Consider the following 16,001-nt stretch of genomic DNA (forward strand, 5'->3'; position numbering starts at 1 on the left):
TTCATCGATTAATCATTTTGTCTGCAAAATGTCAGAAAATTGGGAGAATCTCAAGTTCCTAGAACCACGTTGATGCATTTAAATAAATAGTTTTTATCTGAGAAACAAACCAAATGATTCTACTTATTATCATTGTCAGCTTCTGAGAAGCGTTAAGCATTTTATTAAATTACTTCAACAATTACTCAATTATGAAAATAACTTTTACAAAAAGCATTCATACGTTCACACGAACTGTTTTCATATTTGCACAGGTCCATAGATTAAATAAAATCAAAGACAAGAGGGTTTTACTGCAAGCATATTTTTTAATACAAAAACAGAACAAAAAATGTTTATCATTTTAGTTTTTTGTTTTACTTTTACACCATTGACTCCTAGTAACACCCCTCCCTCCATGTTCTCGTCATCACACAGAGGAGCACAGCATCAAAAGGAGGACTCGTCTCCTGCACACCGAGTCCCCCCCCCCCCAGAGAGACAATAAATAAATAAAAATCACCTTAAGATGTCTTCTATCTTACTGTAATTTCATTCGTTTTTCATAAACTTCATCTCTCAGACTGAGATAACACAGAGACAACTCGGTCCCGTCAATGACGGGCATTTGAAAAAAAGCCTAGAAGAAGAGATGCTGGGGGAGGAAACCTGCTCTCATTGGTCCAATCCGCCCAGGGTTCCCTGTCATTCATATTTGTAGTTCTCTCTAGACGTGAAGGGAAAACCCCTTTGGTCATGGTCTGGGAATTGTAGTCATTAGCACAAAAAAAAGAGAAAGAAAACAGAACAAACAAGGCTGCCACCAGAATCAGAGACCTAGTGAATAATGTAATGTTACAATGAAGTAGAAACACACACACACGTAATGTTAAAGAGCCGAGCGGACATTTATCCTTGGTACAAAAAAACTCAATTTCTTTAACCATAATACTAAATCACTCTCCGCAAAAGGTGATATGACCTGACACTGAAAAATAAATAGATTTTTCTTTCAAGCTAAATAACAAAAGTACAACTGGATTATAAATTAACCAGAAAACAACGAGAAGAAAAACAAAAATGACATTCGCAAATTAAATTTTTTTGCATACAGTGACTCAAGTCAACGACCTCTATCATTTCCTGTAACAATGACACACACATAGTACACACCACCTTGTGTGTTTGAGAGAGTGTGTGTGTGTGTGTGTGTGCGCTGCTGCTAAGGGCAACGCAGCGTAGACAATAAGGTGGAACTGCAGAGGAAGAGACAGTTAGTGCATGCTGGTTGTCGAACATCGGGTTAGGTTTCACATGTCGTATATTGTCAGTAATGTGCTGTTAGTTGAGTGTGTCACCAGTTTGTGATTTCCGTGTGTTGGATTGTTACGACAAAACCGCACCGCCCTTTGCTGAAATGCACACACAACGTTCCAGCGGTCGGGAGGAGTCCGCTCTGCGGTGTTTGAGTGTGTGAGTGTTTGTCCTCAGCTGCAGCAGCACCACCACCGCCACAGTCACCACCACCGACCCTCCGAGTCTGAGGTTAGCCGATGTGTGTGTGTGTGTGTGTGTCGGACATCGTTTCCCGCCTCCTGAGCTCACCACAGCAGGTGGCTTCTTTTTGCAGATCTGCTGAGGTGACCGCTTTTCTCGCCAACCAGTCCGGAGGAAGCGACATGGCGGTCGTTGCATATTTTCTTTTTAAACTCATCGCTGAGGCATCTGGCCCTCAGGCAAAAATAATGACCCGCAATTCTTTCTTCTTCTTTATTTTCTTGAATGTCTTTTTTGTTTGTTTTCGTATCCGTGGTGGTGGTGGTGTGTCCCACTCCCTGTGTGTATTTGCGTGTCAGTGTGGTATAAAGCGGTTGCTCTGTCCGATGTGGACAGCAGCGTATGAGTAAGGCAGCGTCACGTCAGGTCAGTTTGGTGTTCGGTTCCACGCTGGGGAACTTTTAAAAGACGAAGCAGGAGACTGGAAGGCAAAATGGGGTCGCTTCTTAAAGGGGAAAAGTCCAGTTCGACCCCACGGATTCTGGCCCGGACTGCCAGACCAGAACTCCGCTCCTCTTGTGCAGGTTTTCAGTCTTTTTATGAGACCGGGGAAAGAGTGAGAAAGAGATTCACTCATCCTATCCATCTCCTCCTTTCCCTGGAAAATATCAGTCATAGTGCACAAACTCTACACCAGCCCTGTGGATGGATCTCAGACTGAGGAGCTTGTACACTGAAAATGGCCGATGATAATCATCCCTCTGTGAGACGGAGGGGTAACGGTTCTGCTCCAGTTTCTCTGTGGCTGGAGTTATTTCTTCGCAGGCCCCGGGTTCTTTGGGATGGGGGCCTTTTTGGAGATGGTGGGAATCTTTGAGGGTTTGGCCCCGGGTCGCCGCGGGGTGTCGGAGGCGTCGGAGCAGACGGAGCGAGCGTCCTGGAGCTCTGATGCGTCCGAGGCATCGCTGCCGCGCCGACTGCTGGCTCTGCTGCCCGCCCGGCTGCCGGCTCGGCTGGTCGGCCCGCTGGCTGTGGACGCCCCTCGTTTGGGATCTAGTGGGTAGACGGACAAAAAACTGTTTAAAAAAATGTGCAAAATATGTCTTAGTTTTGTCATATGCAGATTATATATTTCTAATGAACGACATTAAGATTTAAAGTTATTGCTTTAGCCACGCTAGCGCCGGGCTTTACGGGTGGCGGTACTGGTCGGTCGGTCCACCACTTTAGTCCAGACAAACATCTTCACTGATATCAGATGATTTCTCATGAGATTTTGAACAGACAATCATGGTCCCCTGAGGATGAATCCTATTGGCTTGTTTTTAATCTCACACAGCATGATGCTCAAAGCTTTCCCATCTACTCAATAGATCAGCTGTAAATATTGTACAGACGTGTTCTAGCTCCACCACGACGTTCACATTTGTAGTTTAAAGCGAGCATGCTAACATGCTAACATGCTAAGGTGAACGTTAACATCTTCACGTGAGCATGCTGACATTAGCATTTAGCTCAAAGCCTCACGGAGCTTCTAGTATGACTGTAGATTCTTAGTCTCGTTTCACGTGAAGAAGAATTAGCTAATAAAGTGATAATGAACACATTTTAATGTCCACTGACATTCGGAGGACATATAATGAGTCTACAGCGGCCGTGACCGTCGTCTCACCGGTTCGGGACGGTTTGCTGGAGTGCGTCGTTCCTCCGTTCTCTCCGGTCAGCGAGCCTCGGCTCGAGTGGAACGTGGGCCTCTTCAGTTTAGAGCCCGACGCCGCCCCCTGCAGGAGAACAGTGATCAGCTGAATGATAAGTGGACTCTGGAGGTCATGTGACTGATGTGAATCACATTAGATACACACTAGTATTTCAAACGCTACGTCATCATATCAGTCCAACACAAACATCATGTGGAACACTACCATCTAACAACAACCTGCACACGCAGAGAACCAAACAAGTGGAGAACATCACTGCTCACTCTGTGTTCAATGCATGTTCTACATAAAAGACTAAAGTATTGATTATATGACTTGTTGATTCATCTTCTGATTATTTTCTTTATGATTATACTATAAATAGTCTCAGGGTGATCTCATCAAATCGTTTGCTTTATCTGATTAACCGTTTAAAAGCCAAACTAATTCAGTTTAGTCTGATACGAGACAAAAACAAGCAGCAAGGCCAAACAAGTGATCATCCTCCGTCGCATTCAATTCAACTTATTGTTTCAACTCTACATTAAACCGTTTGTAAGAAATTCAAAAAGTCAAATTTTTCAATTATGTTTTCTGAACTGAATTTGTGTTTAAACCGCTTTTCATCTTTTTACCACAATCAACTTGCTTTCCAGTCAAAACCGATCTGTGACATCATCATCAATATCATTCATACCCCGTCATATATTGTCCATGTCAAATTAAAACCTGTGCTCTCTCAGGTTTTCGTTGGGCCACATCATGTTTATTCTCAAAGGTTGGAACATTTTCACAACCCTCAAGAGACGTGATGATGTCATTCAAACATGAAAATCACTTAAACCTGCAGATTCAACACTTTCACATCCCAGCAGCAGACGTTTCTGTGGGGCGGTGTGTGCGTTAGTGCATTAGCGCGTTCAGTGGGGTGGGGCGGGTGGGTCAGGGAGGTGGGTGGGTGGGTGGGTGGGTGGGGGGGGTGAGTGTGTTACCTCGTGCCCAGGAGTGGTGAGGCCGTGACCGAGATCTGGGCAGCAGTCGCACTTGGTTGGCGTTGGAGTTTTACTGTGTGCCAGCCAGGGCTTGGCATAGTCACGCGAGTGAGTATGGGAGGACTGAAGGGAGGAAGGGAGCAAGGAAGGATGGAAGGAAAGAAGTGTGGAGGAGGAGGAGGAGGAGGAGGAGGAGGAGGAGGAGGAGGAGGAGGAGGAGGAGGAGGAGGAGGAGGAGGAGGAGGAGGAGTAGTAGAAGTAGAGCAAAACAGCAAACGAGGGAAGCAAATGAAGGAGTGAGGGAGTTATGGAGGGAAGGGAAGGAGTGGTTGGATAGCGAGGAAGTGCAGCGTAGTGTATTTTTGTGTAAGAGCAGATGATTTGATTTTCAATTTGAATTATTATTTTTAAACGGAGAACCCAACAATGCAGCAAGGACATTATTTTGAAGGCAGGTGAGCAGGAATGACAGGAACGAGGGGAAAAGATGAAAGACAAAACAAAGAAACAAGAACAAAAAATACAATTTCACAGTTAAGGATGTGGTGATTTCTGATGACAACAACAACAACAGTAGGATGACAACAACCGAACAATGTGCAACACAAACTAACAACACACAAACACACATACAGTCACCAGTGTGCATTCAGTCGCGCTCTCTCTCACACACAAACACACACACACACACACACACACACACACACACACACACACACTGATGTCTTTACACAGTAATCGGATGACAAACAGGCAGAAAAAAGACTAAACAACACTAATGGCTACATGTAGTCTGGTTGCCTGGTAACAACGAGCTGTTTTTTAAGCTCCACAGACGTCGCGCCTCGTCTCGCTATCGACTTAAAGATACGCTTCCTGTTGCCATCAGCGACGCAACCTTTTTTAATCTGAGACTGAAAGATGAATTTGGTAAATGAGGTTTCAGGAATGGCTCCTTTTTCTCGTAGTATTCCTTTAAATCATGTTCCATCTCAGGTTTAAGTAGCAATAAAGAAAATCATTTGATTTGTCTCTGCTCGTGTTGTTGTTTGTGTCTCAATATGAATACAAAGTACATTTTCATGGCTGTAAATGAATCACATGAACTCTAAGATGTGTGGGAGTCTCTTACCCTGGACGACGCGGAGGCCGTCGGTGTGGCGGGGGTGGAGGGAGCGGAGGGGAGGGAGGCCCCGCTGTGGGAGGCCGAGGAGGAGGAGCGGGTGGGCGAGGCGTTGCGGGAGCCCGGTTTGGAGCGCCGACCTCGGGAGCGGAAGGCGGCCAGACCCTGAGACGCTCCTTCAGGGAGGATGAACTTCTCCCTCAACTCCAGGTTGGTGCGACCGCGAGCTGGAGAGAAAAGACGGGAAAAGACAAATGAGTCGGTGCGTTCATGTCGGCTCACACTCTTCCTCCAATGGGGGGGGGGGGGCAGAGGCAGCGAGCAGAGTGAGGGAGAGAGTCGGTGCTTCCTTGGCTGCAGACGTCAGAGTCCGTGCACTTGTCGTTAGAGAGTGCACGTGAGCAGAGCGGATGTTTGGAGGGGTGGGGGTCAGAGGGTCGTGAGTGCAGATTGGTTGAGTAGTTCTTAGAGGGAGAGGTGAGCGAGTGTGTTGCAGGAGGAAATTAGTCAATTCGATACGCAACGAAAGTCAGCGAGTCGTCCACGCTTTGGAGACACACTCATCGCTGCAGACGAGTTCACCGACCAAACTCCACGGTTCATTAAAGGCACGTCACCTGTTTCTGTTCAAACACGTTCTGCTCTACAGAGAATATGTTCTCAAAAAGAGAGAATTAAAAAGCTGCAAACAGAGCGCTGATTGTATCTTTAAAGGAATAGTTCAACCGTTTGGTAAATATGCTCGTTTGTTATCCTCCCAAGAATTAGAGCTCACTGACCGGTCATCACTGCAGCTGGCCAAGAAACGGTCCAGCACAGAATCCATCGAATAGGAAGCAGAAGTGAAACAGGAACTTTTGTTCCAGAAGGAAGAAAACGTCGTTCAAAATCAAATTGATATTTGTAACAAGTTTGTTGTGTGAGTCGCTTCTAGATGTCTAGATAAGGATGGTTTTATTTATTAAACAATCTCATGTAATTTATTCAATATATTTCTGTTTTGCAGAGGCATTTCACTAACAGCAGCACAGAGAGGATGAAGGCTGTAGAAGCTCGGAGACAACAGAGATCACAGCTGAGTTTTATTGAAAAGGATGAAACAAAGTACCGCTGTTGGTAAATGTTCCTGGGAGTCCTTTCTGTGCTCATTAAGGAATTGTTGCTTACTTTGCTAATGTCACAATGGTCTGAATTTTTGAAGTGTTAAATAAACTCCAGGCACACGCCGACTTTTCCAGACGGACCGATGAAGGAAATGCTCCATGAGAAAATCTATAAGCGCATTTTCCTAAATGTTGAACCAATCTGTTAAGCAATGGCATGTGTCTCCCAGGTTTGTCAAACAACATATTTTCACAGAGTGACGCACACACTTTCATTGCGTATTTGCTTAAAAAACATCTGAGGGCGGTGGGAGCAAAAAGCACAGCCTCTCTTCTCTCCCGCTTGGATTCATTTGGGCGTCTGGCTGCGGAGCAGCGTCTTAGCTGTGCTGTGTCTACACAGCATGTGTGTACACAGCATGTGTGTACGTGCGTGTGGAGGTCATGCTAAGCAGCAGGGAGCCCAGAGATTCAGGGTTTCTCCCTTCTTCAAAAAGACATTCGGCAGCATTCTCGTACAGAAAGTAGTGCAGCAGCCCAGGCAGACGACAACAAGCCTGGAGAAGCCAGCCACAGAGAGGGGGGGGGGGAGAGAGAGAGAGAGAGAGAGAGCGAGAGAGAGAGTTGGGAAAAAAAAATAGAAAAAGACAGGACAGAAATATATAAAGGGAGGATGGAAGAGAACCAAATTGAAAGGAGTGAAAAAAAGAAGAGAAAGAGGGAGGAGAAGAAGGCTGCAGCTAGCCGTAGCAGCAGTGCAACTCCTCGCCTCATGGCCACCGTCCCCTAGCAACCAACAGCAAAGCCGCTCAATTAAACGGGTGCACCCTGCAATTACGTCCCCCCTCAACGCCATCCAAGCCAGGTGCACCCTGTAATTGTGTCTCCCACCAACCAGCCATCGCATTTTATGGAGCCACGTTGGAAGCCAGCGTTATTAGAAACCCAGGCTGGCCACGCCCAGGTCTGACACTGTCCCTGTGGAGCTCCGGAATGTTGGCTTTTCTTACACCAGGAAAATGAAAATACATGCAAGTGCTGTTCATTTTAACATGAAAACACAAAATGATCTTTTACTTTTTTTACGTTACAACTTCTTTTCTGCTGAGCATCTCCAGCCATGTTTCTTTTATTGTAAAATCTTGCATTCATAATATTTTAAAAGTAGAACACAGTAAAGACCAGGGGGCTGGCCAAACCCTGCTTTGTTGTGAGTGAGGAAAGCATGACGCAAACATGTGGCACACAGACAAGACTGATGTCAATGCCTAAAAACACACACAAACCTCACACCAGTTAGAAACTGGACACACACACACACACACATATATATATACACATGGACACACAGAAAGCTGTGGTTAAAGATGGAGACTGACAGCTGGACGGACGGATGGAGCATGAAAGAGATGGAGTGACAGAGGAGCAGAGAGAGAAGAAGTGTAGATACCTCGGCAGCAGAAATAGCCGGGAGTGACTGTCACTAAGAGACACAAGAGAAAATGTGAAATAACTGCATGCTCACAGAGGATTGAAGAGTCACACACACACACACACACACACACACACACACACACACACACACACACACACACACACACACACACACACACACACACACACACACACACACACACACTCATGTGTGCACACAGACCAGAAACACACAACCAAACAATGGCGACGAGTGTCAGTGACCCCTGGAAAGTGTTTTAAAAGAGGTCAGGATATCAGAGCTTGCATGAGTGACAACAGCTGGGGGGTAAAGGGGGGGGAGGGTGTCAGGAGAGCAGAACAGTGGGGAGACATAACGTTAGTCAGGTGATCACAGTCAGCAAGGCACAAGAACAAGGCCAAACCAACGAGTCCAAGAAGAGGAAGAAGAGACGGTGAAGATGATGGGAGAGAGAGAGCAAGAAGACAAAGACAGAGGAAGAAAAGAGAAGACGTGTGGAACAGAGAGTCCAGGAGAGGCAGAAAAAGAAAGTTGCCAAACAGACGGGGGGGCGGATGAAAAGACAGGCTGTTAGGAGAGAGTGAAAGCAGAGGAGATAGAGGAGAAGTCCAACCTATACGAGATGAGATGGAGCTACTGGAATCGGAGCGGAGAATCTTAAGTCCTGGATGTTGCACTGGGAAAAGAGAAAAAGGGAGGGAGGGAGGAAGAGAGGGGGAGGAAGAGGGAGATAACTGAGGACCATGCACCATGCGATACTACCATTTTATTTAAAAGAGAACGGAATAATTAAGACAGAGGAGAGGGAGAGAGAATCGTCTGTGCGTGTACAGAAATAAAAGGTGTGAAAGGATGAAAGCTCCTTGAGGACGAGCTCAGAGAGGTGTGAGGAATCAGAGATGGAGAGAGAAACAAAGACACCCAATGTAGACGCCACTTGAAGGGAACACTGGAGAGAGAAGTGAGACGGGCAGCCTGCTGACTGACAACTCCACAGACTGACGTGTCAGTTTCAGAATGCGTTTTCCTTCAGCTCGCTGGCGTGAGTTTGTCAGGAGCTCCGTGCAGGAGGCACTTCTAGAGCTGCGTTTGCTTTCACAGAGAGCAGAGTGAGAGGGTGTTGGTGTTGGTGCTAGAGCCCGACCGACTTCATCCGGCGTCCGACAGCCACCTTCCACGGTGGTACCCGACACATTTCAATTAAAGGCCTCATTGTGACGGCTGATAATTAAGATGAAATAACAAGATAAGGATAACAAGAGAATTGGTCAATGACGGATAGATTATTAGATAATGATTTAGTCATTGCTCAAATGTGTATGAACAGTATTGTTATTACAACACTGTGTATAGTAAAACACACTATAATACAGTACTGTATTTACTGGAGGAAACATTTTAACGTGATGAGAATACATTCTTCTTTAAGAGAATGTCTTTGTGCACGCAGCACCAGCAGACAGGTTAGCATGAGTAAAGAAAACACCACGGTACATTTAGCTTTCCCATTTCTCGTCATGTATAAAAAACCCAAATGAACTGTGAGTAAACTGTTTAAACTGCATTTGTTCAGGAATGATTCCGTTTCAAGCTTTTCCCTCCATGCTGGTTAGAGGGTTGATCCCTGTAAGCAAGAACGTAACGATCCTTTGTTTCATTACAACATCTTCCCGCCACTGCAGCCAATCGGCCTATCAGTCGGGCTCCAGTAAATGCATGCGAATTTAAAAAAGTGAGACAGAGGAGGAGAAAGAAGGTATGATTGTGTGTGTGTGTGTGTGTGTGTGTGTGAGTGACCATCACTCACCTCTGCATGGATCATTTTTGACGAGGAACTCATCCAGAGCCATCCAACCGCCTCCGACTCTCACCATCACCGTGCTGCGCAGAATCCTCACCAGACGCAGCTGCTGAGAGTCACCGAACTGAGGGGAGAAAAAAAGAATAGGAGGAGGAAGGCACGAAGGAAAACGAGGAGAAAAGAGGGCAAGAGACAAGTGAACGGAGTAGAAAACGAGTGGAAAAAGAAGAATGGGCAGATAGAAGAGGAAGGAAAAGTAGGACAGAGGAGAGAGAGAGGAGAGAGAGAGGGAATCAGAAAAAGTCAGTGAGTAAAACAGTATTTGAGAGATTCATTTGAATTGAATCACAGCATCACACAAAGCAGCCCATGTACCACGTCTGATCATCCGTTCTACTCCATGCAAAAACATGCAGTGAATAGTCAATCTGATGATTCTCAGCACGATTCACCCAGCCACCCAGATACAAGCATTATCATTAACAGCAGAGATCACTGCTCTGTTTGGATTCAGTCCTTAAGTTCTATTCAAACCGCCGAGCAAAGCAGAACTCCACAGCGACACCAGCAGCTTGATTTGCTTCCCAGCTTCAGTCCACAGCGCACAATATATACATCACCTAACCACTAATTACCACTTCAGCCATGTCACTGCAGTTTGTCACTCTCAACAGAAAACAAATCACAGCAGGAACACAACTGGACGGTGAAACCTGCTTACACGTTGCAAAGCCACAATGGAGTGCTTCCTCTTTTTTTTTTTACGTCATTAACTCATTTAGAATTATAGCAACAACAACAAATGAAATAGTGAAAGCAGAAAGGACAGCACTCTATTGGTGGGGAAGGCAGGAAGCAGATTCCACACGTCCGATCACAGCAGCGGCACTTTACCTGGTTTCCGAGGAAGAACTACAATAAATCCAGCAGACACGGAGCACAGGAACACAAGGAGAAAGAAACAGAGCCAGAGTGAACCAACATGTACTGATAACGGATGATGTAAGAATGGATACCATTTATATGTGTACAAGTTCTTTTAAAACCGGGTTGATGTTGATGTCTTTGTGTATTTCTGTTATTTGAGCTCAGAATTAGTCGTGTGAACGTGAATGCCTGTGGATGTTATGACGGTGCTGATGACGGAAAAATGGAGGTAAAGAAAGCGATGACAAGTGAAGCCAGACATAAAACAAGACAAGACAAGAAGGATGGACTGGACACATTCTGTAGCAGTGGTAGTGATGGGCGGTCCACTAAGTGCTGCTGTAAACTGTCCACAGCTGCTGTAAATGCTGCATAGACACACACAGCCTGCTGGGGGAGCTATTGCCATCACTGTAGGTTTCAAACAACCTTTCAACACAATGAAACAAGGCCTGAACCCTCCTGGGGTTGAATTTGATGATGATTTTCATTTTTGGCCAACAGGGTCCTAAAGAGACCCTCAAATCAAATATATATATATATATATATATATATATATATATATATATATATATATATATATATATATATATATTTCTTCTTACCTGTAGTGCTATTTAGCAATCTACATTGTGGTGTGAGTGCTGAAGATATCAGCCCCCTCTCGTTTATAATGGAACTAGATTGCACTCCACTTATGGCACCAAAAGAATATTCTAGAAATCATGCTAATTCAAGATAAGCTAATTCAAGATAAGCTAATTCAAGATAATCCCCAGACGTTTTTATGAGCAGTTTCAGGAAGGAAACATTTGAGCGTTGCAGTTGGTATCCAGCAGCCAGCGTGGTGTTATTCATGTTTTGGTGATGACAAAGAAGGCTGACAATCCTGGCGGGCTGTGAGATTAGTTATTAACACGTTATATCAATGTTATCATGACATGTCATGATATGTTATGTTACAGACAATTATTAATACATCATGATGTGAGATGGACACACAAACAAACGCTGTGAAGTTATGGTGAGAAGTTAAATGGTGCGTGCTGGACAAGTGAAGACAGCCAGTGAATAACAAACTGTCCATTAATCAGACCTGTTTCTTTATCCGTCCAGAATCACAGTGTAAAAGCACATTGCTTTTTATAAACGTAAAGCAGAGCTATGGACTAAATAGTTCATTCTTTATTTGTTCTACTGATAATTAATTACATTTTAGCAACAAGGAGCTGCCTCACAAATCAGACTTTAGTGTTTCAATCCCGGCAACTTTATACTGCTGATCACGAAGAAAGAAAATGGCCAAAGATTCTTTGCAAATGGGTTTTGACCCAGGTCTGTTAACATTTATTACAATGAATTGCAATGAAGGTGAAGATGTTGTTAAGTTTATATTACAGTTTGTAATTTGTTCTACAAATGACATCAAACTGAACCAGAGACTGAGCTGAACTTACCCGGTACTTGTTCTCTCCTATCTGCTCCACTTGGAACCTCTTGGCACATTTACACTGGGCCACCTGCCGAGTCACCTGCACAGCAACAAGCAACAAGCAACATGTGAGTGAACGTAATCAGACTTCTAACCATGCGTCCCAGCGGCTGGCTGATTCTGCTGCGGCTGGTAGCTCATTGGATGGCTGCTCAGCCCCAATATCGCTCCGCACTTCATGACTTCATATTTGTTGGTCTTCTGATTTTTCTTACCTCGTCTTCTATCTTGTCGGCGTCGGTGGTGGGTCTGTAGGCGTCCTTGTTGGGGTGCAGAGCAGCAACAAACTCGTAGTAGTCGATGTAACCGTCTCCGTCTCTGTCAAAGATGTCTGCCACGGCTGTCATCTCCAGCTTACTGGTGGGGAACTCTGCACACAGACAACAAGAATTCAATCAGTTTATGTCTTTATAAGTGTCAAACCCCCCCTCCACCAACCAAATAAATACCAAAAACATTGTCACCCATAACCTACTCGATGCCAGGATGCCGTCGATGAACTCCTGCCGCGTGATCTTTCCATCCTGGTCCTTGTCGATGCGTCTGAAGAAGTCCATGACACGAGACTTCTTGTGGTTCATCCAGCGCATGTACTTCTTCCTCCACACGTCAAAGTCAAAGTTGGCAAACTCCTTGAGCTGGAAGAGGACAATGCAGACAGTTGTGTGATACTTTTCATGGCAGAGTGACATAAAGAATGTGGTTCTGAATGTTTAATTAATGTCAAGTTATTGCTTTCATTGACCAGGAAACGGACTATCTTGGGATTTAACTTGGGTACATTAACCCGAGTGCATCACGAGGGACATTTTGGGCTTTTTTAGTTTTCCGATCATTTTGGCTGTGTCACTGCATATGGTTTACATTTTGGCAAGTTTTTCTTTTTTTCTAATTTTGGAAGTTCAACCTCAGCTCCTATAATAAGTCTATAACAAACCGTGGAGCCAAAATACACACACTCAGGTCCTTAAGGACAAAAACGTCCCCATTGAAACCCATTAAAACCACAATTACAGCATAAAATCATGCATTCTATGATATCAGGCTTTCCATTTAGAGCCCTGCTTACAAATTATAGTTTCTATTTAGTTATTTTCCTCGTTTCCACTTGGGTTATTGCTGCAATGCATCAAACACAATGTTATTGTTGATTATCGACATATAGCAGACTGGGAAAGAGAAATCCCCCCCGACATTTAGTATAAAGAAAATAATTGAAATCTTGTGTTTTTTGTTTTCTCCCATAAAACAACAGTAGTGCCATTATGTAAACAAACTGACATATACAGGGTTGAAAATTATAATATTTAGTAGTTACTATCAAGAATGAAGTCAGTTAAAATATTAAACTAAATATTAACTAACTTAAATTTAATAAATCATTTTATGGCAGTTTTTTGATGCAGACATTTTTCTCTTCTAATGACATCGGATCATTTAAAAAAAAGACAAACTGAAGCATAAGGGTTGATCATGTTGTCTGACCTCTTCCAGTCGGTCCAGACCATCGTTGAGTTTGCGCTGGCGGTCGAGAGCCAGCAGCCAGACTTGCTGCCACCTGGCACAGAGCTGGTTGAGTCTTGGGTTTCCTCCCGAGAGCTGCATGGCTGCCTGCTGCTGCTGCTGCTGCTGCTGCTGCTGCTGCTGCTGCTGCTGGTGTTTGCCTGTAGAGGAAGCGGAGAGTTAACGAATCCTCGTCACTTCTGATGAACCTTCTGTCACCACGCTGCATCAAAAGTTAAACACGGGAGACTTACGGGCTCCTCTCCTCTCAGCCAGGCTGCTGGGAGGCTCAGACGGTTTTCTCTTGTAGGTCTTCGTCACTTTGTCAACGTCCGGCTGCTTCCTCGTCATCTCCTCCATAAACATCTGAGAACAACAAACACCAGAAGTGTACCAAACTGTTAGGGGACAGCACAAACAAATTCAGCTTTAACTCCATCTAGTGATGCGTTAAAAAGACCCAAAACTATGCCAGGGCTTTTAGTGATGAGTCAGCGAAGCCCACCTGGTGTTCTGTGATGAGTGTTTTGAGTTGTGGGATGTCCTGAGGAAGCGGCTCTGTGTCCTTCTGGACCAATGTGGTCTCAGCGAACTGGAGCCATGACAGCAGCTCCTCCAGCAGGTTGGCGTTGTTGAGCACCTCGGTCAGAGCCGTCTCCAGCCGCTGCTCGTGCTGTTTGGCCCACGTCAGCACCTGTAGAGCGAAAGGTGCTGATTAACATAGAATACATTTATATACAACAAATTCTGCACTCCTCAGCGCAACGAGGAAGCCATGATTGATTCGCCTGAGACCAACAGTCATGTGACAACAATTTGGTGAAACTTGGACTGAACTGCAGGCTGAACACAGAGCAGAGAGGAGAGGTTGTAAAAATGGAATTTGTTCATACACGTAGACTTTAATTTCTTTTTTCAACATTGGTAACACTTGTGGGCACTTGGAGAAATGTTGGATATATAAATTCCATGGAGGATATTATTATTAATAAACCTCCGCCTCACCTCCTCGAAGCGTGCCCTGATGATGGTGATCCAGTGTTTGATGGTGGTGATGGAGTCAAGGTGACAAACGGTCAGGATGCCCTCTCCCATGCCTGCAGCCTTGTTGACGCCCGTCCTCTTCTCCTCCACGGTGCCCATGAAGTCGCGATGTGTGTGCAGCAGCGCCTGCAGAGTCTCGGCCTCTTCGGGGAGGACGCCGCGGAAACGGAGCGTCTGCTCCGCCTCGGAGAGCCACTCCAGAAGGACCTGTATTGCCGTGCGAAACTCCTCCGCCTGATGGAGAAAAGGGTAATTGGTAAGGAGGCAGGAAGAGGTCTATGATAGCGTCCTGTGCATTATGTGATGCTGAAGTTGGGGATGTGCACTGCAGCTTGCTCTCTGACCTGTTTGAGGGCCTGCTGGAGGCGGGTTTGCTTCGTGACAGACAGAGCGCACACCGTATCCCAGCGGTTGCTGAGCTCCTGAACCTGAACTTTGACCCACGCCGTGTCATCGCGGCCGGTGTCCATCAGATCCCGAGCCGAGCGCTTCAGAGCCTGAACGCTGCTGGTTCTCTTACCCAGCTCTTTTTGGAAAGCCTGCAGGTTTCGGACATCAGTAGCGTCAGACTCAAAACCTTCTGTGTTATTATTATCCTCTCGTACGTGTTTAACGAGCACGGTTCTGTTTACGCACCTTATGCGAGTCCATGAGGTTGGACACCAGATCCAGATCTCCGTGGACGGGCAGGTCTTCAGCCAGCTGGGGCTCTACTCGGTACAACCAGTCCACCAGGGCCTGGAGAGCCTCTGCAAACTGTCCGGAGAACAGCAGAGCCTCCTCCAGCTTGTGTTGTCTGGATGGAGGAGGGAAGACAAACAGCTGTTAATAATCATATTCACATCTGTAATGAATAGCTGTGGGAAAGCCAGTTCCATCGTCCATCATCCATCCTCTTTACCTCTCCACGCTCTTGCCACACACGGTGTCCCACTTGTCGCGGACCTCTCCCACAAGGTGGTCCATCTTCTGGGTGTCTGCCGGCAGCTGAGCCTTGTCCCTCATGGCCCTCCCAGACCTCACGGTTGTGTCATAAACCGGCTGCTTCGAGCCCAAGGCTTTCTGGAACTCCTGGACGGGCGGAACGAGGGAGAGCAAGAAAGAGATTTGTAGATCGGGAAGCAACAAAAAGAGAAAACAGTGTGTGTAACAATTGCCTTGCAGTACCTTGTGTTTGGCCAGTTGTACTTTGATCTTGTCCGGCTCGTTGGAGATCTCCAGCTCAGAGTCCAGTCTCTTCTCGGCTTCTTCTAGCCAGTCTGTCAGCTTCCTCCAGGCCTCGTGGAACTGAAAGAAGAGAGTCACAGAGTTCGTTATTTTAATACATACATTCTCTCGAGTATAACTATATTTCCAAAATATTATCAACCAATAGCAGAGACATTAA

General features: G+C 45.6%; 1 protein-coding gene across 1 annotated transcript in view; it reads right to left on the reverse strand.

Annotated features, from left to right (window-relative positions):
• Positions 1-294: 294 nt before the first annotated feature.
• The window catches only part of macf1a (microtubule actin crosslinking factor 1a), a 190,556-nt gene continuing 174,849 nt past the window's right edge, over positions 295-16,001 (reverse strand). Inside the window, 19 exon segments of the mRNA XM_079175803.1 lie at positions 295-2,529; positions 3,149-3,257; positions 4,166-4,288; positions 5,298-5,515; positions 7,842-7,874; positions 8,461-8,523; positions 9,655-9,772; positions 10,543-10,560; positions 12,033-12,107; positions 12,283-12,437; positions 12,543-12,705; positions 13,553-13,731; positions 13,825-13,936; positions 14,076-14,264; positions 14,576-14,848; positions 14,959-15,153; positions 15,251-15,410; positions 15,516-15,685; positions 15,782-15,901. Coding sequence (XP_079031929.1) covers positions 2,288-2,529; positions 3,149-3,257; positions 4,166-4,288; positions 5,298-5,515; positions 7,842-7,874; positions 8,461-8,523; positions 9,655-9,772; positions 10,543-10,560; positions 12,033-12,107; positions 12,283-12,437; positions 12,543-12,705; positions 13,553-13,731; positions 13,825-13,936; positions 14,076-14,264; positions 14,576-14,848; positions 14,959-15,153; positions 15,251-15,410; positions 15,516-15,685; positions 15,782-15,901 — 2,715 coding nt within the window. The 3' untranslated portion in view covers positions 295-2,287.

Source organism: Pholis gunnellus (genome assembly GCF_910591455.1).
Source record: "Pholis gunnellus genome assembly, chromosome: 16".
Taxonomy (NCBI): Eukaryota; Metazoa; Chordata; class Actinopteri; order Perciformes; family Pholidae; genus Pholis; species Pholis gunnellus.